Source organism: Falco naumanni, chromosome 6, assembly GCF_017639655.2.
Source record: "Falco naumanni isolate bFalNau1 chromosome 6, bFalNau1.pat, whole genome shotgun sequence".
NCBI lineage: Eukaryota > Metazoa > Chordata > Aves > Falconiformes > Falconidae > Falco > Falco naumanni.
The window spans coordinates 6,934,369-6,958,694 of record NC_054059.1 but is presented as its reverse complement, the minus strand read 5'-3'; the positions used below and the strand labels follow the sequence as shown (position 1 = coordinate 6,958,694).

Here is a 24,326-nt window from a genome sequence, read left to right as displayed (position 1 = left end):
CAGTTTGCCTTGGGAAGAGTCATCTAAATGTTTGTTGATGTTCAGTTTTACCCTTGTCTGGGTTACTAGATAGGACGCTTCCTTAAGCACCCTTACTGCTGAGTAAAGCTCCCAAATATCAGCAAAGAATACAGGTTGTGTTATTTCTTCTTTTGTCTGAGACCTTCTAGGGAGCTTGGAGAAGTGTATTGAATCGCTCTTTTCTTCCTTTAGTGTTTAATAATGTTTGCACATTTGTTATTTTTCAGGTACCTTTAAAACCAGGAAGGAGTCTTATGGATTGGATTCGACTAACTAAAAGTGGGAAGGACTTGACTGGTTTAAAAGGGAGGCTAATTGAAGTGACCGAAGATGAGCTTGCTAAACACAACAAAAAGGAGGACTGCTGGATATGTATAAGAGGTTGGTTGCTGTGATATTGCTTCTAGCCTCGCTTCTCTCTTCTGTACTGAAAGGAGAAGCAACAAAAACCTACCAACAACAAAACCCACATGCCAGAACAAACTATGCGCCTTCTGTGTTTAGGGCAGGTGTAATATAACTGGACACAACTTTGTTCTTAAAGATTTTGTCACCAATATTTTTTCTACTTTCAAGCCTTTCTTAAGAAGTCTTCCAAGTGGGCATATTTTACTCATGTTATTATTTCTATATGCAGATGTAAAGTAGAAGATTGTAGGTGATGCCTCAGATAACAAGGGCTTAGCAAGAATAAGGCATTAAAAATGTTGACATGTACTTACACTCCTCAGTCTTGGAGAGTTTATTATCCTTAGCAGTTGACCATTTTTAGTGATTGCTGTAAAGCTTCCAGAGACACAAAAATATTAAAAATGTTACTTAACCTGTAGAATGGTCTTTGGGAAATAAGTGTGCAAGCCCACATATTGCTTCATAAAACTGAGGCAAGTGGCAGTGGCTGCATAGAACAGTTGTAATCCCGATCTAGCATAAAAAATGTCTGTGGTAACTAGCTATTCTATGTATGGTATTAATGAAACTTCAGCTCAGTAGTTGGAAGTATCATATGTTATAAGTTTACAATGTGTGAGAGGTGGTTTGGAGCAGTAGCCATGGCTAGAAGAGTATTTGCAGTGCTGAAAATGAAGTTTGTTGTTGTCCTGCAGAAAGCAGTAAAATATTCGCTCTCTGGTTTGATCATTCAGAAGCTAAAATACATTAATATTGCCTTAAATTTGCTGTGAGGTAACGTCACTTCTATGAAGCAGACTAAGAAGATCAGAGGAGCTATTGTGACACTTCTCTAGGAAGAGTGGTTCATTTAGTGGCAACTGATCTGTTAAGGAGCAGCATTAATATTTGACGTAATGTCATCTCTGAACTCCAGCAAAAGAAAGTTAAGAATTTCTCTGTGAGGGCAACTGCGTTTTTATTGGGTATTGAAGGGGATGAGAGTGAAAGTAAGGGTAAAATGTTATTCAGTACTGGCTTTTGAAGAAAATAATAGGATTGTTAATGCTCTGTGTGCTGCTTTTGCACATGCTAGCAAAACTATAGTGGGAGGAAAGCTAAAGCAAGCTTTTTACTGTGGAGGTCTGTTCTTTTCTCTCTCTCAAAAAGGGACATTACTACTGCAGACAGAATCACTGCTTAAAAATGTTTCTGTTTTGTTTTTAATCTCTTATTCCCCCTTGACTGCATCTCTGAGGTTGGTTTTTACAAGAATTCCATCATGCTGTGTCTGTATCTGTCTTTACATTTTTCCATCTCTTTCCTTTTTTCTTGGATTACTGATGAAAAAAACCAGCATAACTGAGAATACTGTTAGAGTATCTGTAGACCTGATATGTGGACAGGCAGTAAAATAACACCACTGTGGAAAAACTAAATGAGGTCTCTGTGTTGGTAGTTAAACTGTGTCACTATAAGAAAGAGCAGAAATTGGTGAGAGGAGTGTGAAGTAAAGGAGGAACAAAAGCAAACTTTGTTCAAAACCCCAGTATGATGATCACCAATGTTGTCATAGGCCACGAATTTATATATAAAGTGGGCTGTCAAGGGAGTTTAAAAGAGTGTGAAGGGTATATAAATGAAATTACTCTTGCCTCTGCAAGTTTGATGGTAAATTGAACATATGACTAATATTTAGGAGATCCTAACTATGTAGATAATTGTATTTTACTGTGTGCAGTTATCAGTGCTGCACACAAGATGGCATAGTGAATGCATCCATCAGATGATCAGGTCAGTAAGATATGCAAAGATCCTTCCTTTGTTGTCTGGGATGGTTGTTCTGACCAGCTAGGATTGTCCCAGGTATGTCTCACCCCCCCCCTCCCCGCCCCACCCCGGCTCAGTGCTGAATGCCTACCTCTCCTTGTGAAGTAATTAACATACACTTAATGTGTTAGAAGCTGCTTATGAAAACACTGGCCCATTTCCACTTGTGGTAGCTTCTTATTTTGATAATGTTATATATCTTTAAATGTTGTGCTAGGTAGGTCTGCAGTAGTCCTGTTAAATTTGTTTATAGCTGCATTCTCCAGGCTCTTAATTGCTCTGGTTGCATAGCAACAATAATTAGACTTTATCAATTTCAGACCTGTTAAGAATCATTGTTTTATCTCCCTGGAAATACTAAGAGTAGTACTTATGTAGAAAGAATGCTGAGCCCTTTTACTGGGACAAATTTGGTACCAGCATTGTGAACCTCTAACGAGCATAGGCTATATAAAGTCTTTTATATTGCTGAATCTGAAGTACGGAAGGTTTTTTTGCTTGTGGCAGCAGTTTTTCCTTATGGGAGACAGTTCATTCCCATAGGCATTTTATTCTGTAGGTGATGGGTGGTAACTTAGTTAAAGAGAGAGTGAAAACAATTCTGTGCACTAACTGGCTCAATTTTTTGTTTCCTTTTAAACCAGTCTCTGGTTCTTTTACCTCCTAGCTAGGGTACATCGTGTTTGTCTTCAGGCTTGAAGTTTTAACCTCTTAACCCTGTAGGTTTCCTCAGATGTTCGCTGGGACAAGTGGTGTGGCATTGTAGGATTGGCATCTCCATGTGATGTGTCTTGTGCTCTATACAATTGTATAACTTATGTTTCTGGTTTTCTGAAGTCATACTGTTTGTTTCAATGATACCTACTGTTTGCCATTGCACCGTTTAATATAAGCCAAACTTTCTGATGGTTTTGGAGATAGGGGCAGTTGTAGTGGTTATATAAATGCCGCTCATATGTTTTTATATTTAATTTTCTACAGGATTTGTATATAATGTCACACCGTACATGGAATATCATCCCGGTGGTGAGGATGAACTAATGAAGGCAGCAGGAACTGATGGTACAGATCTCTTTGACCAGGTGAGAACAGCTAGCTATGAACGACACTTGCTTACTGAAAGGTATTTTGAAAAATGTATGTTTTCTGATTATTTTTAGAGCATTCCAGTGGAAACAGTCATTTGAACTTTTCCAGGTCTAAGGAAAGGCAATGAGTAACTTTTTAGAATGGCATGTGCTGAAAGAGGCATGTGGTTTAAACTTTGTACCAAAAGACAATAATGAAAATTTCCCTTTGTGTTGTTGTAATGATGCTTCAATTGAACTATTTTACTATTTTTTTAGCAGAAAAAGCTAGCAACAACTTGAGATACTGCCCTCTTTATAAACTACTGTAAGGACTAATTGCTGCCATTTGAGAGGCATTTTCTTCTCAGAACTTTCACTTTTTGAAAAGTGCTTGTAGTAGTAACTTGGCCGCTGCGTTATTGGTGAACAAAGTACTAAGAAAAAATGCTGGAGCTGCCGTTAACTGGTTGTGAACAAATCACAAGATGACGATTGGTCTTTCCTTGGTTTACCATTTTTTTAAAACATTTTGAAAAGACTCGAAAAGTAAAGGGTCTGCTTTCTGTAAGGGATCACTTGCAAGCCTAGTGCTGCAAAAGATGATACACTGAGTTGGTGGTTTTTAGCAAGAGACATTGCTTTAGTCTCCTTGGCTCATCTGAGAAATGGAGAAAGAGCAGAAAAGAAACCTCCTCTGTTTCTGAAAGGAAATCTGTTACTTCTTTACAGTTTGTGGATCATAGTATGTTATGCCTTTAATCGCAAAAAATGTTTTTAACAAGGTAAATAAAGATGTGGTGAAGTTTTAGCTTTAAGTTTGTCTTTGGTTAATCCTTTCACAAATGGAGTGCTGGATTTGGGCATAATTCTCTGGTTTCAAGGAATTTGGGGTTTCTCTCCTGAAAGTTCATCCAGTATCAAGTTCTGGCCTGGAATTCTGTGGCTGCATCATTGTATATTGTACTCTGAAACAGGAGTCTTGACATCAGGAGTATTTGGGGAAGCCCATCAAGTTGGTAATAAGTTCAGATACATACTTGCTACATTTTATTCTATTTTTTGTTTGTTTTGTCATGGGAATGGAAAGCAGTGTTCAGATCTTTAAAATACTCTTGTTCACATGCCTTTCCTGTTCTGGAGACATTTCTGTTGTTATCCCCTCTGCTTTAGCACTCTTGTGTCTGTTGGATATTGATCTCTTTAAGAGTTTGGTACGTTGTTAGTGTTTGTCAAATTTCTGGGAAAATTAACTGTCATTCAAAATTTCTTCATTTCTTTGTTATCTCTGTTGAGGAAACTACAACTTCTGGATGGGATTCTTTATCTCCTATCCTTGGATTGTCCAGTTTAAGCTTTTTATTTTAAAATCTCTAGATAGCATTCAAATTTGTTGTGCAGCACTTTGATTCCTTTTCTCTTCTTGTGATGTTATCGTGGATGCCCTATCAGAATTGGCTTTTCTGCTATCTATTTTCTCTGCAAGTTTTCCAGTTCTGATCTGTAAAGCTGTTGCTTTTTTCATCACTTTGTTTGACATTCGATAATAGAAAATTTCCAAATAATTCACTGATACTAAGACAGAAACAGAAATATGCCATCTTGGTAGGACGTGTTTGTGTGTCTAAACCGCTGTTCTTTTATCTTTGTTTCCTTTATCCTTTTTCCCTTCAGTTGCATCTAAACAAGACTAATTACCCTTGTGGTAAAGACAAGGTCTTTATTCTGCTAATTGTGTAGCACACGTCATAAAAATGCTTTTCTGAAATATTTTCCGTAGCTCAAGGTTATGATGTTCAGATACTGCAAAGCATAGAGTGAATAAATAAAACTATTATCACTTTTTCACTTAATTACATGCCATCTGGAATAGAAGTAAAAATGAGTACTGAACAATGTAACAACGACTGTTTAAAAAAAAATCTGCTAAATTAATTACATTAGCCACTGTACAAAAACGAACTTTTCTGTTGTAGTTCATAGGACAACACAGTAAGAATTACAGGTTTTGTGAAAACATATTTTGTTAATATAGGTTCATCGTTGGGTCAATTATGAATCGATGCTGAAGGAATGTCTTGTTGGGAGAATGGCTGTCAAGTCTGTTGCTGCTCCAAAAGGTGAGGTTTTTAAGAATGAAAAAAATTCTATTATGCTTTACTCCAAAGTTATCTGGAAATTATGAGAAATCCTAAATTATCCTATTTATGAGGAGAGTCTCTGTTCTTGCATAGAGATGAAGGCTGTTGCATATATTCAGTCTTTTTACAGGAGACACCTGAAGATGAAACTATTTTATGCATTAAGACTTGTATAAGTAATGTACTGCTACATTTCTTTTGTTCTTAGTCATCAGAAAACAGACACGTCTGTGTTATGCGTGTATATATATCTATAAATAAATTTATTCTTTTTCCCCCAAGATACCTCTTTCTTCTTCTGATCCCAGGGGACAAACTGTCGTAGGCAGCTCTCAGATCTTGAAATAAAAGTCAGTATTTTCAGTCTGGTGATTTCAGCACCAGACATGGGTTTGGCAGGTCGCATATGTGTTAAGCTATTTGAATACATTTTATGAACAGTTATCCTTTCTGAACACTTTGTTGGGTCCATTAGTTTGAATTTACTTGGAGAAAATTTTGCTGATACAAGACTCCTCCCAGTCAGGATAGCAAGAGATGTAGTATATTGTCTTAAAATACCGGCAGTAGTTTCCAGAGACTTTAACCTTCGGTATTTGTTTTGGTTTGTAGGACACAGCAAAAAATTTCCTATACCTAGGAAGCAGATGCTGTTACTGAATATTGACCCTTAGCAAAACTGCACTGAAAAAATTAAAGAATTAATGGCTGCAACTATTATTCTCAAATTCTGTGGCATCCTTTAGTTCACAAATTCAGCCACGTCTTGTAGCTTTTCAGCTTCTGACAAGGTGCACTGCGTGCTTGCTTAGTGCTTAGATCACATTGCCTAACAGTTGAGTTTGGCCTATACATGAAGGGGAATAGTATTTTACACCTCCGTGTTGCTAGGTAGCTAATTCCAGTATGGAGCTTTTAAGGTAAATGCTGCAAAGTATGAAGAAACCTTGACAGCGTAACTGCTTCATGGAGTTGAGGTATTACAGATAAGTTACAGCTACTCTGTCAGCTGAGTTAGCAATTTAAAAGTAACCCTGACTTTTGCTGATTTCTTTAATCTAACTTTTCTGCAACTGGAGGGAATTTTTGTGACAGCCAGTCAGTAAAAAATAAATATCTTTGCCCCTGCCAGCTATGACAGTCCATTTTCTGCTGTTCAGTTTTTCTGCTTCTCTCTATTAAAGGACTGTTCTGTCTATCTTGCTATAGTAATATTTGCAGGATGAAGTTTGTCGGCTTTATAAAACCAGTTCTGTTACCTTTGTGTCTTTTAGCCATTTCAGGCTTGGAAAAAAATGTAATTTCATTAATTAAGAACCAAACTGATGGGACTGGATTTGCTGAAATTCTTCACTGTAGAGTTGTTAGTTTACTTTGATTCTTGATAGGTTTATGTATCCTCCTTTTCTGAATTATCCAAAAATGTGGTTTACTTCACTGTCAGCCAGCCATAATTCTAGTCTTCCGTCGTTCCAGAAGACCATATTAAGCAAAGTTTGCATTTGAAAAATAGAAGAAGAAAATACTAAGTTAAGGTGCATGGTTTTAAATACAGGATTAAATGGGCCCATAAGTATAGAGGAAAGACAGGACTTCAAATTATGGAATACATGGGTTTCTCTTTGTGGCAGAGGGTGAGTGTTTGGCAGTAGGGCAAGCATCAGTCCTTGATGCCACAGGCTCAGTACAGGGTGGGTGAGGCAGATGTAGGTTTGTCGGGGCATTGCTGGAAGATTTGTGGTTGTTTATCTTAGCTTTTGTTTCCTGTGTTCTGGTGGTTTTTTGGAAAATGGTACAATTATTTGCTTACTGAACTGTTTAAGGAATCTGAAGCTTGTGCTTGCATGCTCTAGGGTGGGGTTTTTTTTTTTTAGAAAGAAGAGTCTTTTGAAAACACTGGTGATAGTTAATGTTTTGTCATCTTGTCTTTTGGGAATGCTGCTTGATGGCATGGTGTTCACTAATGGGAAATTCTGAAGTGTCCCTTCAGTGGTGTTACAGTGGAGCTGTGTGTTGAAAAATGTGTAGTGTTTGTACTTGCTGAGAAGGCCAGTGCTGTAACTGCAGCAGTACCCAGGCATGTAAGAGATGGTTTCCGTATCTCCCTCAACAAACCTGTACAGCATTAAACTGCTTGCCTTCCTGTCAGGGTACGCAGCTGTGAACACTAATACAGGCACTAGTTTGCCATCTACCATCTTTTAATACTGCTAATGTTTCTCATAGACACGTGTTAGTATATGTCCTGTGTTACCTCAGTGGTAACATAACTTGGGAGTCAGAACACATGCTGTACTACTGTTAATTCAGTGAGATTAGACTGAGAGCTATGGTGTCATCTGAGGAAGAGAGGTAGGTAGAAAATGCCTCAAGCTGTCATTAAAATTGCAATGCCAATTTCAGCGTGTGAGCTAAAGTGTAGTGAAATGAGAGTAGCCTTTTGAACACAAAAAATTGCCTGTAATAAGAAACAAGTTTTTGTGAATGACTTGCCTATCCTGGCAGAAAGCTTGAAGTGGTGTGAATTGGCGGCAATACTGTCTGCTTGGGGCTTTGTTCCAGTAGCCTTTCTTCAGTTCTCTCACAATGGCATTTTTCCCCGCTGACACTGGCTGCTGTGATGTATAGCACTAGGAGGGATTTAGAACAGGGGAAAAACATTCACGTTTTGGTTTTCATAAAAGGGAGCAGGAAGAACAAACTGGTCTCTCTCACTTCCCCAAACCTGGCTCTCATAAAAGAGAGTATAAAATGGGCCTTCGTATTGAGACATTCTGAGATGTGCAATGTAGAGAAGGCAGAAAGGGGCCTGGGTGCATCCAGAGGACTGGGTTTCCCTCAGATTTGCTATGAGCAGAAGTATTTGTGGCTGAGAGGTGCAGTGCCTTTCCCCTCGAGTTGAGCATGTTACATATGAATCCACGCTAGGTAATTCACCTGCTTGGTCTTTATCTTTGTTTTTTCCTGGTAGTATTTGTTTGTGTGGAATACTTGCAGCTTACTGTAGGTTTAAGGAAAAACTCAAGACAATAACTTGTCAAAATAAAATCATTTGACAGAAGGAGCTTATAGAAAGATTTTCTTTTTCCTGGGTTTCTGCCAAGGAGTGGGTTTAGACTTCCAAGGATTGTGTTGGTCAGATTCAGTGCCTGCTATATGTTGTCATGAGGCAAGTGTCATTGGAAGTCTGACAGATCTAGTGAGCTTCTTAGCCATGAAGTTTGTAATTGCACAAGATAATCTGTGACGTTTGAAGTGCCAGAGTTCTTACGTTTCCTATCCTTTAGTGCTGTGCAACTTTTGGCATTTTTAACGTAGTGTTTCTTTAATGATACCTAATCTTTTGGAGTGGTAATCAGTGCTGCATTTATTTGTGACCTCTTGATACCTGAAGCATCCTGGTCAATCTATTAGTGTTATGGAAGTTTTATTTGGAGATCCTTACTTTGGCTTATTTATTTAGTATGATGCATGCAAGTACTTTGCTGTAACTTCTTACTGTCATGCTTGTTGCTTTTTCTTAATGCTTGTAGAGTTTTCCTCTACTCTGTCTGAAGAGAAGAAACAGCTTAATGGTAAGTATTTACCTGGAGTGAGGTGGGCAGTGAATCTTATACTTATTTGAATATTATCAAATTAATATTTTTATACAGACATCTGATGTTCAGGCTCTAGTGATCTGTGGAAATTACAGAAGGCAAAATCCTAATCAGGCTTTGTGAATTCAGTGTTTAAAAGTGTTATAAGACTGCAGTATAGATAAAGCGGGCATGAGATGAACAAGATTTCTGCTCAAGTCAGACAAGATAGGTCACAAAATACTGTGTGCTATGAAATCTGTCACTACAAAATTGCCAGTCTTTTTGATCCTTCTCTGTATCAGAAAAGCTAGGTTGCCACGGAACTGGAGTAGCAGAGACAAGACAAAATTTTGGGGAACACTTAGAATTAGTAAGTCGCTACTAAAAGCTTTACTAAAAAAGTACCGTGAGTGTACTGGGAGGTAGTCCTTGTAGAGATGGGGAAGCATTCAAGCCTTCACTGAACCCTTCCGTGAGTACTGGAGGTAGATTTCATTGCTAGTGATCAAGAACTGTGCATTTGATTTTGATGATTTTAGGGAGATATTAGAGACTGATTAGTCTTATTAGTATAAGAGGTTTCCTGAAAGAATATGGCTTATGAAGTCCCATCAACTGGCATGTGATGGCAGAGTGTTGGTGGAGCAAATATGATGAACATCTGTGGAGGGAAATAATACAATCTGAATTCGAAGGCTGACCTGTTGGCATGAAAGGGAACAGGTGCAAATTGGTCATGGAAAGGTCTGGGCTGAAACTTTGGAAAAGGAGTCTAGAGCAGTCAAATTTTGGGGTGGCAGGAAGAGTAGAAACCTAGGTATGTCTTAAGGTGAAGCCAGAGAATTCTCAGGGTGATGTCCCAGCAAGTCCAGGCACAGTGAGGGGGAGATAAATTGATCATGCTTTCTCTGGCGAATTTGAGTTCCCATTTGTTTTCTTTTTTCTCATACCTCTTGCTTGCACTCTTTGTGTTCTGTGAATGTTGTATTTGACTTCTAAAAGGCAGTTTACCTTTTAGTGTGCCACAAGTATTGGGCTACACAAAAAGTTGAACATACATCATATAAAAAGTAAGCAAGACTGATTTTATTTGTTCCTGTTTTACTCTATAGCCTTGTAAGATGTTAAGCTAAACTTTGAGAGGGTCTGCTGCCTGACTACTTTTTTCTCTTCAGCAACGATCAAGTTGCTGCAACCTGTTAATCTGGCTTTGAAGGACTGGGGGGACTGGAAAATAAACTCTGCTTTACTCTATTGGAATGATATCGGTAGCAGCTGGTACACATTAATACATGATAAATATTTTGTATTCAAGTAACTGATTTTACCATCTATTTCAATGTTCTTCTCTTGGTTATTTTGGTTCACCAGTTCTTTAGGTTTTGTGCTTGTTTAGCTGTCGCAGAGCTTTCCTATGCATCTTTCATATTCACAGTGAATCCAGGTAAACAGAAATAAGTGACGTTCCGTTTCTCTTCCATCTTGCTTTCCCCCCGCTCTTACCAATAGCATTTCTTGTCCAGATATGTCAGGAGACATAGGGTATGATTCTGATGGCAGTTTCCAGTGAAATTGCCAAATACTGATGCTTGCTTGTTGTATTTACTTTACCTATTTGGCAAGACTTTCTCCAAAATTGGAGAGATCATTTCCTGAGGTTACCTTCCATGAGGTGTTTCATATTCAGTTGTTGTGTCTCTGTGCTTAGCTCTTGTAAATTTAAGTCAGAATAATTACTCTAGAAGTAAGCACCACTGAAAGTGGGCAAGAAAACCAGAGCCCATGCCATAGGCTTCTTTGGAAGTTGTTGGCACTAGTGAAGATGTGTTTGTCTTACCAATCTAAAATGAATAAATAATAATTATATTTGGAGCGTGCTCAGATCATCAACTTAAATGTATCCTTGATTTTTGTGCGCATCGGTTGTAGGTAATGTTAGTGGCAGTTAAAGCTGAAGTTTTCAGAATATATTGCTAGTGATAGCAGTGTGGGTGTAGCCTAATGTGCTCTTCAACATCTGTTCATACTTGAGTTTCAAACTAAAGACATAAACATTTCAAAACGCTGCCATTACCAAAACATGCCTAAAAACTTCATATTTGTTTGAGAATAGATGTGTATCAAAGATGTATTTTAAAAATTCCTTTTTCGGCTTTGCACTTTTGAGCTAAAGTTAATTTTTCTTTTGTCCAAACTACTACGATGATGATTTTTGTAATAGTAGTATTAACAAAAAGAAAAATTACTTGGGGAGTTCCAGCATCTGAAAACAAGCTGGTGTTCGAGCATATGCACATCAGACCTTGAAAAATCTTACAGTCTGGAAAAGGATGATCAGAGGGGAGTTTGAGCTAGAGTTTCAAGTACAGAAAACTGAATTTTGAGGTTGAACCAGCTGGAATTCTTTAGCATAAGTAATATAGGTGTTCCTATTTTTCTTAGCAATATTTGGACTTTACATACGGGTCATGCTCGTTCTGGGCCTTCTAAGAACAAAGAAAGCAATAGGTACAGAAAGCCTTCAGAGCATCCTAAAATAGTTTAGAATGGAAGGAACATCTGGAGCTTGTTCAGCCCAGTCTCCTGCTCAAAGCAGGGTAAAGTTCAATACTAGATCAGAGTGCTCATGAGCAACACCCCCCCCATGGGAAGCAAAGAGGTATGGTATTTTGTTTTTTCTTCCCCACCATATACATAAGCAGAATTTTTGCTGTTACTTGTCTTAGCCAGAGTATCTCAGAGAAGGACAGTCTTCTCTATATTTCCTTCTCTCCCACCCCCTTCTCTGTAGGTAGTTGGAAGAGTGCACTTGGATTTTCCCCCTTAGCCTTTTTTTCTGCAGGCTGAACACACACAGTTCCCTCAGCTTCCTTTTTCATATACCCTGTGGTCCAGCTGCTGGCCATTTTGGTGGTCTTTCCCTGGACTCGATCTGGTGTATCAATGTCTGTCCAGCACTGGAGAGCCAAAACCGGACAGAGTACTCCAGATGTGGTCTCGCAAATGCTGAACAGAGATGAAGACTTGCTTCCCTTGAACTCATTACTGTGCTCTTGCCCAGGATAAAGTTGGCCTTCATCACCACAAAGATGAAGTATCTACCCAAGTTAGGCTTGTCTACTAAGCCCTTGGAAGGTCTTCTGCAAAGCTCCTTTCTATCCAGTCAGGCCTCCCACTTGTTTTGTTGTATCAGATATTTTATTTTTTTTCCTCAAGTGCAGAATTTTGCATTTGCTTTTGAGCTTTGTGGAGCTTTTGTCAGCCCATTTCTTCAGTCTCTCTGGGTCTCTTTGAATGGTAGCCATAACCTTTTGGGTTTCAACTGCTTCCCATGATTTGTTACTGCTCACATACTTCCTGACAGTGAGACAGTGTGTGCCCTTCAGGCTGCTAATGACAGTGTCAAATGGTATCGGAATTCCCTGTTCCCTAGGGAATACCAGCTGTAACTAGCCACCAGTTGGACATCGTACCGCTGATCATGCATTTTGTGACTAGCAGTTCTATTAATTTTCTATCCAGATTATAATCCCCCTGTCAAATCCAGGTTTCTCCGATGTGCGTACAAGGATAACATGAGAAATTCTATCACTAGCTTTGTTATTCCATGGGATTCAGCAAAGCAGTTCCCAGACCAAGCTGAAGTTTGCTGTCATGAGATTCAGAGTTGTAATTCTGCTGTTCTTCCTGGTCGCCTTAAACTCCTTAATTTCATGTCTGCCATCAGCCTTTGTCATCACCATCAGCTTTTTTTTGTTTGTGAACACCGTGACAGGTAGAGCACTTTAATTGGTTCATTGATCACCTGAATCATTGTCATCTTATTGCAGTGTGGCTTCTTGTTTTCACATAGCATCTTACAGTATTTCAGAATAATTCATAAATAACTTGGTTTGCCAGAACAGTCTATTTTATTGTGGCTGTTCATGTATTTGTTGACCTGCAAAAGCAAACATGTATGACCATGAATTCCTCTTATCCACGGAAGCCAACCTAAGCATATGATATATGTCCTCAAGAAAGGCTTAGCCTTTGAGAAGGCTTTTATTGTTAGGCAGTTGGTTTTCTTTTGCTGTGACCTGAAGGCTCTGCCATTTAGCTTCCTTGGCAGCTGCAGATGGTATGTACTTAAGGGTAATTAAGGATCAAAGAATAAGTAATTCCAACGAGTTTTAATTGCTTTGGGTTAATTCCCCCATCTGGATGATCAAATAGTTTTGACAGATTGGATTAGACCAGAGCCGTGCTGTCTTGTTTTTTATCTGCTTTCTACACTGTGGGCCCTCTCAATTACAGTGTTTAACGTTGTAGTCAAGCTACAAAACTTACTGGCATTTAGAAGGTAGAATAACTGAGAATTTGTATGTTAATTATTTCATGCAAAGCCATTTCAAGTTTGCAAGGTTTGCCTTTGAATGAGCTTGAAAGCAGCAGTCACCAACTGCTGTCTTAGACCTCTGCCTAACCACGGTCCAGGAAAAATCCTGCTGTTCATGTGCTGTTACAAGTGCTACTATATTTCAGTCTGTTCAGCTTCCTCCATGGTGATTCTGTGTAACTTCGGTGTTAAAATGGATGAAGGATTGCCATTGCTTTTATCTGTCATCTCTGCTCAAGTTTTTGCCAAGTATGTTCAGTCTGTATTAGGTCAGAGATTAATACGGTTGACACTTTCAAAGACTGACCAAGTATTACCTTCCAGCAAAGGCTTTTTCAGACTGTTCAATGTTGTCTAATAATTAAAGTGACTAGCTGAATTCTATAAAAATTCCTAGCAAAGTAGAGATTAAGACTGGTATCTTCACCTGACTGATGTGAAATTTTGCTTGTGAATTAGGTTACACCACATGTCCCCAGTTTAATTTGTTCATCTGGATGTATAAACAAATAGTTCTGTTAAAGGACATTAATTCAGATACCCTTTTTTCTGTGCTTCACTATCAAAAAGTATGAAAACACAAGCTAATAACAGGTGAAAATCAGACCAAGCTACATGTACCAGAAGGGCAGCACACACAGGTTCTGTGGCGTATGGAACTCTTTATTTCTGAAGCAGAACTTCATGTTCTAGGAGCTTGCCCTCCAAGAGAAAGTGCTGAGTAAAAACAAATGAAAAAAAGTACATGGATACTTCTGGCTGCCTGTGGAAATAAATATTGTGGAGGGAGTGTTTAGAACATTCAATTTAAAACCACTAAAACATCTCTGATTACGTTTTTTATTAAGCAAGCATCACAGCAAATATTTTAATGACTCTCTGCTCTTCGTAGGCATGCTTCCTGAGAGGAAAGTACTGGGTGCTTCTGCTAAAGATTTAACTCCAAGGTAAACCTTTGTCTTTCAGTCTCTGTTGAACATACTATTTAATAGTTCTCTGCAGTTCGTAGTAAATGCAGGCAACTTCTTCCGTGGGTTTGTTCTTGATGCTTCAGCCAAATGAGTATGTACCATCCTCTTATAAATAGAACAGTTGAGGTTCAGGTTTAAACAACTTGCCAAATGTCATATTGTCTGTACAGGCAGATGATGATGCAAGGTTTCTGGCTTGCTCTGTTGGTTTCTAACACTTGCACTGCCTTGCCTTGTATATAAACATATGGCTTATATTTGCAGGCTCCTCAGCCTTGCTTCCTGAGAAAGTCCTGCAAAGTGATTGCAACCAAACTGATTACTTTTTTGACTTCAGTTACTTTGTCCGTAAACAGCTGAGTTGGCATGCCTTGGAAGAGTACTTCAAGCTGGAATAGATTAAGATGTCACAGCTGTATTCAGGTTTCTACAATATGCAAAGTAAAGCAGGTCCTAAACCCCCACTGTGATATGCCTGCTGTTGTCACCGAGGTATCATTTTACTCCATGGTGTCTTGAGTTGCCACGGTTTGGTTTCGCACTTGGCATTAAAATCTCCTGTGAATGTGTAATCTTTGGGCCAGTTACACGCAATCATATGAAATATTGTGGCCTATGAGCAACTGGAACGTGGCTTATCTTCTAGAGTGCTCCCCAAACCGTGCTGCCTTTCTTCCTGTGTGTCTTTCATGTTCTGGTGTATGTTGTGACTGGATGGTGTGCAGAGCATCCTCCCCCTCTGCCTGCTTTTTCTGGTCCAGGAGTCCAAAAAGTGGACAGAAGTGGTTAGGACATTGGGGAAGGCAAAAGACAGCAGTAGCGTAGATGTGAGGTGTTAGCTTTGTTGTGCGGACAGAATTAGCTTTCACTGGCTGGGATTGCAACCCAGCTGGAAGTGAGGACTAAGGTGTCTATGGTGGAGAGCCAGGCACGAGATTGTGAAAACAGGTAGAGAAAGGAATAGCTTTTTTGGGGTAGGGTGGGCAAGTTGCTTCTTGGAAGTGTAAGGCCATACAGACAATTAGCATTTGAAGGCTTTCTGTTTCTTACCTTACCCTGTATTTATTGCGAGGTGTTGGCAGCTTGGGAACACAGGAATATAAAATCTTGATTTGGGGAGGTGAAAGGGAGCTGTAATTTTGTGGTTTGTTCATATAATTTATAACTCTTGGAAACCACTACTTTTGTCTGGAGTCGAGATTTTAATCATCTTGTTAGGAAGGTTCATGTCCTGCAAAGAGGATACACGTGCTTTTTAAGGAAAACCAATGCCATATAATTTTAGCTACAATGTGCTGGCTATCAGAATGCATAATTAGACTGGTTCTATTTTAATAGTATTTTCAAATTTATTTGGTCTGGACTTCTTTCTTTGAAAAATAGTAATAATGTATTTGGCTTGTAAATTCATGAAGTAAGCTCTGTTTCAAAACTGCTGGTTACATATGTTTTGGTATGCCAAAAGAAAGTATATATTTTTTTTTCTTTACTGTATTTTTTTGTTTTACAGTTATGACTGGTTTCAAACAGATAGTTTGATCACCATTGTCATATATACTAAGCAGAAGGTAAGCGTATTTTATGAAAGGAAGAATTACAAGATCCAGTTGTAATCCAGCTTGAATTCTGGGCGAAGTTAATTAATTATTTTTTTTCCTTGCCTATGAGAGAATATGAATGCAGAGTTGGTGATAGTTGACTGTCAAGAAAAACGATTAAGGGGAGAGATCATCGTGGATGAACACTCATATCTTGTAGAAGTTGGTAGGTACTGTAATTTTGCAGTTGAAAGTACTGAATTTTAGTTCTACTTTATTGAAACCCTGTCATCAGACCATATGCATTTTACATATAGCAATTAATATTTTATTACTCTTTCATTAGAGATGATTACTTTAATGTACCTTGATGTAAAGGAGTTACATTGTTTATCAATGCAAATTGTCAGTTGTTTAGTATGTACTTAATTTTTTACATGTGGAATAAGTGTAGTAAGAAATTGATGTAAAACTTGTGTAAAATTTTTCAAGTATGTTTTTGATGGTTATTAAAATGCCCTTATTCAAAAAGGGCAAGTGGAATAGTTTACATAAATGCAGAATGGTAGCTTTACATGAGTCCTTGTTAAAAGTAATGGGGAAGATGCTGCCTTTCTTAATGCTGTGTTAGGCCTGCAGAAGTCACGAGTGAAATTTCAGGGCCAGGTAAAAGATGTGTGGGGTTCTAAGCTCATTGGTTCACTCGGTATTCCTAGCTTTACTGTATGTATATGACAATGAGAACGTAATTTTGTTTTTGCTTAACATGGAGTTTGTTTCTCTTCATTTCAGACTTGGATCATGCAGTTCAAGAAGACATGGCTGGTAAATTCTGCCTTTTGCAGCACTTCTGTATCCCTTCTAATATCAGAATGTGGAACTTCAATTTATTTTTCTCACTCATCAGATACTTTATGGTTTTGCTTACCACCAGGTTTTGATGCAGTCAAATCAAACCATAACACTGAATAATAATTATTTTTTAACTGTGGCATTTGGGCCTGTGAAAGTAATAAATTGATGGTTCTGTAATTCCTCTGAGCATGACTAAATGTTAAAATAATTAGAAGTTAGTTCTGTTACATATTTGTAAACTGTTCTTTGCTTAGAGTGGGATTTTCTTGGATTTAATTATTCATTCAAATGTCCTTGAAAAGAAAGGAAGTAGTAAATAGCAGTGGTTACCAGTTTCCAGTAAATGAGGACTCTGAATTCATGAGCACTTTTTTTTTGACCAGGTGGTGGGCTGTGAAGTGTTTCACAATGTATTTAGTAAGTAAGATACTATTATGCATAGTGAGTTAGTGCTTGTTCTTTTAAATGTGATGTAAAACATTACAAAGAGATAGCTAGAAGTACATTTAATTTGGTATTTTAATTAAAATAGATTAATTCCGTGTGTTTTGAGAAATGACTAATTCTAAAAATTCATTATAATGGAGTAGTAAAATATGGGGGTTTTAAACGAAATTTAACTAAAAGTAACAGTGTGAAACCTTTTCCCTTTTAGTAAATATTTCTGAGAAAGTTGGGAAAGTAGAGATTACCTTAAAAAAAAAGGACAAGATTAACTGGAAAACACTGGGACGGCCCTTGGAGAGTCATAATACATTTGTCAAACACTCGGACAGAGGTAAGCAGTTTCGTGGCCATGCCATCTGTTTTGAAACTTTTTGAGCTTCTTAGTCATATGTGTTTTCTTCCAGGATTTTCTTCTTCGGTAGTTATACCTTCATTTGTTTCAGGAATGTTTTCTGGTCTTGTTGAAAGCTGCTCGGGAATTCTCCTTGAGAGGGTTCAGCTTAGAGGTGTGGTTTTGCTTTGCTTCGGTTTGTTTTGTCCAGCAATGGAACTGGAGGTCTTCCAGGCTTGCAGAAAGACTGGAACTACCTAATAGGAGAAGGTGAAGACTGCTGGAGCGTTGTTCCGTCTCATGGCTACCTGTGTGCTTAACATGGTTTCTGTCCATATGAAAAACTCAGTAGACCCTGAGGAGATAGTGCATGGATTGTGTCAGTCATTATAGGGGTACCTGTAGTGAAGAAACAAACCCCTCCACTTCCAACTGTTACTATAGATGCAGTAACATCTTTCAACACTGTAATGTTGTTCCAGCCCACTGCATCCTTGTAACCTGAACTGTGATTAAAGAAGTGTCTTCAAGCCATGTGTAGGTATCGAAGCCAGCTCTAAGCAAGTCGATGTGTCCACAAAAAGCAGTAGATTCTATAGAGGTGTTCATTTTGTGGTAACAGAATAGTATGAACTCGATGCAGCACCTAACTTTACCCTGATCAGTGTGGGTTTTATTTAGACATTAAAAACCAAAAATTTCTGCACAATTACATTATATAATATAAGCACGTTCTTGATGTTATTGCAGCTGTCCAGTTTCTCAAAAGCCCTCTTGGCCCTTTGGTAATGCTCAAAAATTGACTGTTTGATGTTAGTCTGCCTTATGCGTGAAAGCAAAGCTGTACACTTTTAAGAGCTAATTAAATGTTGCTCACTATGTTGTATACCTCTTATTGGCTCTCAGTTATGCCACTTGGGCCTTTAAAAGTTGAGACATTACTGTGGCACAAAAAGGAAGACTGACAGCATAAAAGCACGTCTCTTTAGCTGCCTTTAGCTAATGTAGAATGTAGTTCTCCTTATGAGAGCTTCAGAAACTGTTGAGTCATCCACTGTAATACTAGATATTTTTCAATATAATCCTCTATATTGAATGGGATATGGCTCGACTGATATGTTGTCCACAGACTATTGCTCATTTCCTCCCTCCTTATCACTTTTCATGATTACAGAGAACAAAATGAGAAAATAACCTGAAAGAATAAAGTGCAGAATATACTTGCTTTGTAGGTCCTTTGCAAATGTGGAAGGCAAGGATGACAGATGCGCTTGGCAAAAATCCAGATTGAGTGTTAGAGTTGAGCATTCATCAGTGCTTCCTAGATGATTATTCTGCGGGTTTTTTCTAAGAAGTTGTTCTTCATAGTATTTGTCTTTTACGCAGAGAAGTGTTACAGGTCTTGGACAAGTTTATTATGTATCACTGACTGAGTTCAGATCAGTTTAGATTGAATCTCCAGAAAACTTAAGTTAAAGGACTTGCTGAGCGCAAGTTTCTTCAGTTCCCTGATTACAAAGATGATGAATCTAGCAAATATATTGATATCTATGGCTTTTAAATCTCTACTCCAGAAACTTCTATTCTGCAGGTTTTTTAATTTTTATTTTTAATTTTAATTTAAAATTGAACATGCCAGAAGGTTTATAGAGGAAGAATGTTCAGGCTAGATGTCTTTCCTTTATTCCAACCCTGTGCTTTGAGCTCGGCCATAAAATCTACGTGCTGGAGGCTTCTGTTGCCTCAGTTTAGTCTTAGGTAGCTACCCTGTTTTCTGCTTGGGATTGTGCTCCCTTACTCTAAATTGCAGAGTTGTCAATTTTGCTTCCAGTTCTGTAGGAGCAAAATAATGTTACGGGTGAAGAAACTCGTACCTTGCACAGTGTAAACACAGAAACAGTAATTCACAACTCTGGGTAATTTCCTCGTCTTTGGGCATGCAGTTGGTTTTGTATGCAAAACTACTTTTTCTGAAGCAGTATCACTTTATTCCAGAAATAAAATAATCAAGACTTCCAGCCTGCTAAGTAATTCTGACCTCATAAATGAATTTATGCACTTTATATATGAAGTTAAATAGGTCTTTGAAGAGAATATTAGGTTGTTCTTTGATAAACTGCAGAAATGCATGTTATGAAGTATGTTGCAGATAGAGAGGCTCTCCATAATGCAAATTAAGCTTTAGTTTACTTTGCACGGTGGGATAGTAGTAGTATTATCAAGGTTGTATGCATGTGGTTTGCCTATTTGTGCCCACAGTAGGAGCTCTCCTAGTGTGCCACCACACTCCTCCAAGCCTCTATACTTTTGTTTAATTTTTATTTTTACAACAGCCAATTTTGAATTTTACAAAAAAGTGATGAAACTCTTTCTTCAGAGACAATGATATAATGCAGATATGATACTGGAAGCCTATGGTAGCTTTGTTATGAAGAAATAATTAACGTAAGCCCTTAGTTTTTTCCCCTTAAGCTGGGAAAGTCATACTGCCAGATAAATTGCCTGTGGACTCTCAAATTGCTGCTGAGTTTAGTCTAACGTTTTGCCTAGTGTATCTGTTAGCTAATTTGGAAGAAAGAACAAGAACAAAATCATGGAATTTCTTTTAAATTGAGGGGGATATTTTAAAAAAATCACTCTAATTTCAGGGTTCTACACCGTATCTTAGGATGGATCAGTAGATTCAGAAGAATATTCAATATTGCTTCTGCTCTTAAAAAGGATTGAGTGCTTAGTTTCCTGGAGGAATAATTATTTATACCCGACAGTATTGCATAGAAAGCACAATTTGATATAATTAGTTTGTTAGTGTAGGGAAGTCGGTGACATTACTCTTAAGTAGCTATTATGAAACTGGTCGCTAGAAAGCAAAACCAAAAACTAATGGTTGTAGTGTCAGCATCCTGTGACATTTAAATGCAGTATTAAAAAAAAGGTAGAAGTTTCTCAACAAAAAAACCCCAAACCCAACCAACCAACCAAACAAAAACCACATAAAAAAACCCCAAACCACACAACACACTGATAGAGTGCAGTTTTTCTCGTAGGTATTAAGACTTGATTTTCTTGTAGGTGCCTTTTCTGGGAATTAAGATATGGAAACCCACTCATGAGGGGATAGGTTGTGATCACCACTGCATATCATGCTTCTATATCAAGGTGAAATTGCAGCCAAGTCTTGGAGGTGACAGGCAAGCACTATAATAATGTTACATAGACCTGCAGTTTATCAAAGATTGTTTAAAAAGACACCAACAGAAAAATGTTTTAAAATCAGTTTTTGTGTGGAACTATTTTTTTTTTTAAATGAACTTGAATTTCAGCCAGATTTGTTCATCTTAGCTGAAAAAACAGATCTTTTGACTTCAGTTTGTCTTTATTAGTGTGGTAGTTGTTTTTGTAGAAAAACTGAATTCTACCAAATCTAAAAAAAAAATCAAGACCTTCTTCACTGACCACTTAAATAAAACTTCATTGTTGAGTACAAATCTGTTCATGATGCGCCTTCAAAAGACTTTTTGTTCTGAATGAGATAAGAAAACATTGCATGTGCACAAAGGAGTATTTCTGTGTATCTAAGGCTTTTGTTTTTCACTTGTGGTTAGCTGCACAACTGTAGTTGTGGTCAACAGAAAGTGAAACTTGGACTTATTTGAATGAATCACAATTTTTTGTATGTCTTGTGGTTTCTTAGCAGCTTTAGCCAATAGAATAAGCAACTGATGTTGGGACTGTATGTGATAATACGAAATCTCTTTGATCAGAAATTTGTTTCTACACAGTAAAAGTGAAATTTAAAGGAAAAACTAGGTACTTTGTATGCCAGTTACGAAAATGGTTTGGAATGACTATGTGTATAAAAGCAGTAGCCATATGCAACTGAAAAATGACATATTGGTAGGGATGACTTATGGGGCGGTGTGTGTGTGTATTTTTTTTCCCCATGGAGAATAAGCATCTTCCTGCTGAAAATGATTTTGAACTTCTACTCAGACCCCTGTTTTGGAAAGTAACCTATTCACCAACTTCTGCTCTTCCTAAAGAGTGTGAAACTATTGGCAGTTGTGTGCAACTACTGGCAGATGCTTAGAGGGTTCAGTAAAGAATCAAGTTGTTGTTGCCTGTGTGTACTGAAATGGGATGTAATTTTACAGTTTTGTGCAGTGCTTTTAGTACACATTAAGTGGAAGATCATACACTTTCTTTGTTGGAAGTAATAGAACAGAATGCTGACACAGCACTTAAGGTGTGTAGGCCAGGACTGTGCTGCCACAGACTGCTATTTGCTGCATAACCAGGGAATGTACAGAAGGCATTGATTCAATGGAAACTTTGTTTTGGGAAGAGAGGGAGACCATCTGGGAAGAGCATGGCTGACGTCTTTGGTTAATAGGAGCAAGTTTGTGAAATCTAGGAATTAACTGGAAGCATTTGAGGGTACCGGTAAGTTGGTGGTCAGCATTAAGGGTTTGTGGTTGTCTTAACTCCCAAGACTGGGATGCTGCTGGGAATGATAGGCAGCCACTTTCCTTCAGCTGTGTAGTCTAATCTCCATTTTGTTAGCACTGACAGTACGTGAGGCTCCATAATCAAGTAACCTGAGGAAAAAAAAAAAAAAAAAAAAGGTTAACTTTCAGCTGCCTGACAGACACTGCTGGGTGGTACATGCTTGCTGAGGGTTGGGTGGAACTCCTCTACCAGAGATGGAGGGGCAGTAGAACGATGTGGCTTTTATAGTTTGAAGCTCTGTATCCCAAGCAAACAGGCTAACATTGCTGCCGTAGCATTACTAGGATTATGACTAAAACAAGAAGAAATAAGAATTATCACTAAAGTCTTATCATTGAAGAAAAGCAAGAAACATCCATCATTCAAAGAAAAAATCTTAAATTAAAATCCCTTTCATAATGAGGAAGAACAGTAGGGAAAAGGATGATACTCTCTAAAAGGCATTATTTGTGCAGCAGCTTAGTTAGTAAAACTCACTTCATATGCATATGAATCAAGGTGCTGTAGTTCTTAATTCCAGCAGAAGAAGTTGAGATCAGTGAGCGACGTTTCTAGCCTGTGATTGTGTTGGGTTTACGTGGCACAGTTTTGGTAGCAGGGAGGCTGCAGGGGTGGCTTCTCAGAGAAGAGATCAGGAACTGTGATGCTGACACTTGATGTCTGCAGAAAGTTTGATCAAACCTAACCTCATCACAAATTACTTTCTTTACTTTGAAAATTAGGATTTGCAGCTGGGCACTTGCATCACGCTCCAAAATTGAGAGAGCAGTGCTTTTAGCTTATGTATAATAGCAAATCATGTGTCTTTGGCATCTGACAGTTAACTTGGCTTCATGGGCTGCTGAAAGCAAATGTTCTCCTTCAGCTTGCTAGTAGAGGCTGGTGTTCTTTTGTTGAAAGGCTTTTCTACGTTGCCAATTGGTTTTGCCTGTGGGACCACTGACAATGAAATCATTTTAGTTAATATAGCAAGATGACAATTGAAACTAGGGGTTTGTTTAGACCTAGAGAGGTCTCTGTTTTCAAAAATTGGATGAACTGGGACAAAAGTTCCATATGGCAAATCAAAACGAAAAAGGAGAGGCAGAGGTTAGTATGTTACATGTGGAAAAGGTTGGAAGTTGTTCAGGTTGGAAAGGTCAGAAAATTGTCAGGAAAGAGCGAATCAGTTTTTTAAACTTCTCTCTCCACTCCCAAATATCTGGAAGAGTATTAGCTGATCAGTGTTGTGGACTGTATTACTGACCTCCTATATCCTTTCAAATAATTCTTAAGTCTGCAGAATTGACAGCAATCTTAGTTTATTTGTATACTGTACTTTGCAATCTTAGCATGTATTATTTTTCAAAAGAATGGTAGAAAAACAAATTACAACAAACTCACTTTTATAGAAAGTTTTTTTATATATAATCATTTAGGTTGGAAAAGACCTTTCAGATCATCAGGTCCAACCATTATTAGCCCAGGACTGCCAAGTCTACCACAAAACCATGGTGATTCTACCACCTCCCTGGGCAGCCTGTTCCAATGCTTGATAACCCTCTCAGTGAAGAAATTTTTCCTAATATCCAATCTGAACCTCCCGAGGCTGTTTCCTCTTGTCCCATGACTTGTTATCTGGGAGGAGAGACCGACCCCCACCTGCCTACAGCCTCCCTTCAGGCAGCTGTAGGGAGCGATAAGGTCTCCCCTCAGCCTCCTTCCCTCCGGGCTAAACACCCCCAGTTCCCTCAGCTGCTGCTCATCAGACTTGTGCTCCAGACCCTTCCCCAGCCCCGTTGCCCTTCTCTGGACACGCTCCAGCACCTCAGTGTCTGTCTGGCAGTGAGGGGCCCAAACCTGCACCCAGGGTTCGAGGTGGGGCCTCACCAGTGCCCAGTACAGGGGGACAGTCACTGCCCTGGTCCTGCTGGCCACACTGTGTCTGACACAAGCCAGGATGCTGTCGGCCCCCTTGGCCACCCGGGCACACTGCTGGCTCATGTCCAGCCGGCTGTTGACCAGCACCCCCAGGGCCTTTCCCCCAGGCAGTTCCCAGCCACCCTTCCCCAGGCCTGTGGCGCTGCCTGGGGCTGGTGTGACCCAGGTGCAGGACTCTGCACTTCTGCTTGTTAAACTTCATACAACTGGCCTTGGCCCCATCGATCCAGCCTGTCCAGACCCCCCGCAGAGCCTTCCTGCCCGCAAGCAGATCAACACTCCCCCCCAACCAGGTGTCATCTGCACACTTACTGAGGGTGCACTCGATCCCCTCATCCAGATCATTG

General features: G+C 38.8%; 1 protein-coding gene across 2 annotated transcripts in view; it reads left to right on the top strand.

Annotated features, from left to right (window-relative positions):
• Positions 1–24,326, top strand: part of LOC121090159 (cytochrome b5 reductase 4) — a 44,196-nt gene that overhangs the window by 1,138 nt on the left and 18,732 nt on the right. Inside the window, exons 2-10 of one of the 2 annotated variants that reach the window (XM_040598328.1) lie at positions 249–402; positions 3,223–3,323; positions 5,344–5,428; positions 8,983–9,024; positions 14,301–14,355; positions 15,890–15,947; positions 16,050–16,143; positions 16,710–16,742; positions 17,428–17,550. In XM_040598328.1, coding sequence (XP_040454262.1) covers positions 249–402; positions 3,223–3,323; positions 5,344–5,428; positions 8,983–9,024; positions 14,301–14,355; positions 15,890–15,947; positions 16,050–16,143; positions 16,710–16,742; positions 17,428–17,550 — 745 coding nt within the window. The remainder of the gene's footprint in view (positions 1–248; positions 403–3,222; positions 3,324–5,343; positions 5,429–8,982; positions 9,025–14,300; positions 14,356–15,889; positions 15,948–16,049; positions 16,144–16,709; positions 16,743–17,427; positions 17,551–24,326) is intronic. The other variant, XM_040598329.1, reaches the window with a different exon arrangement.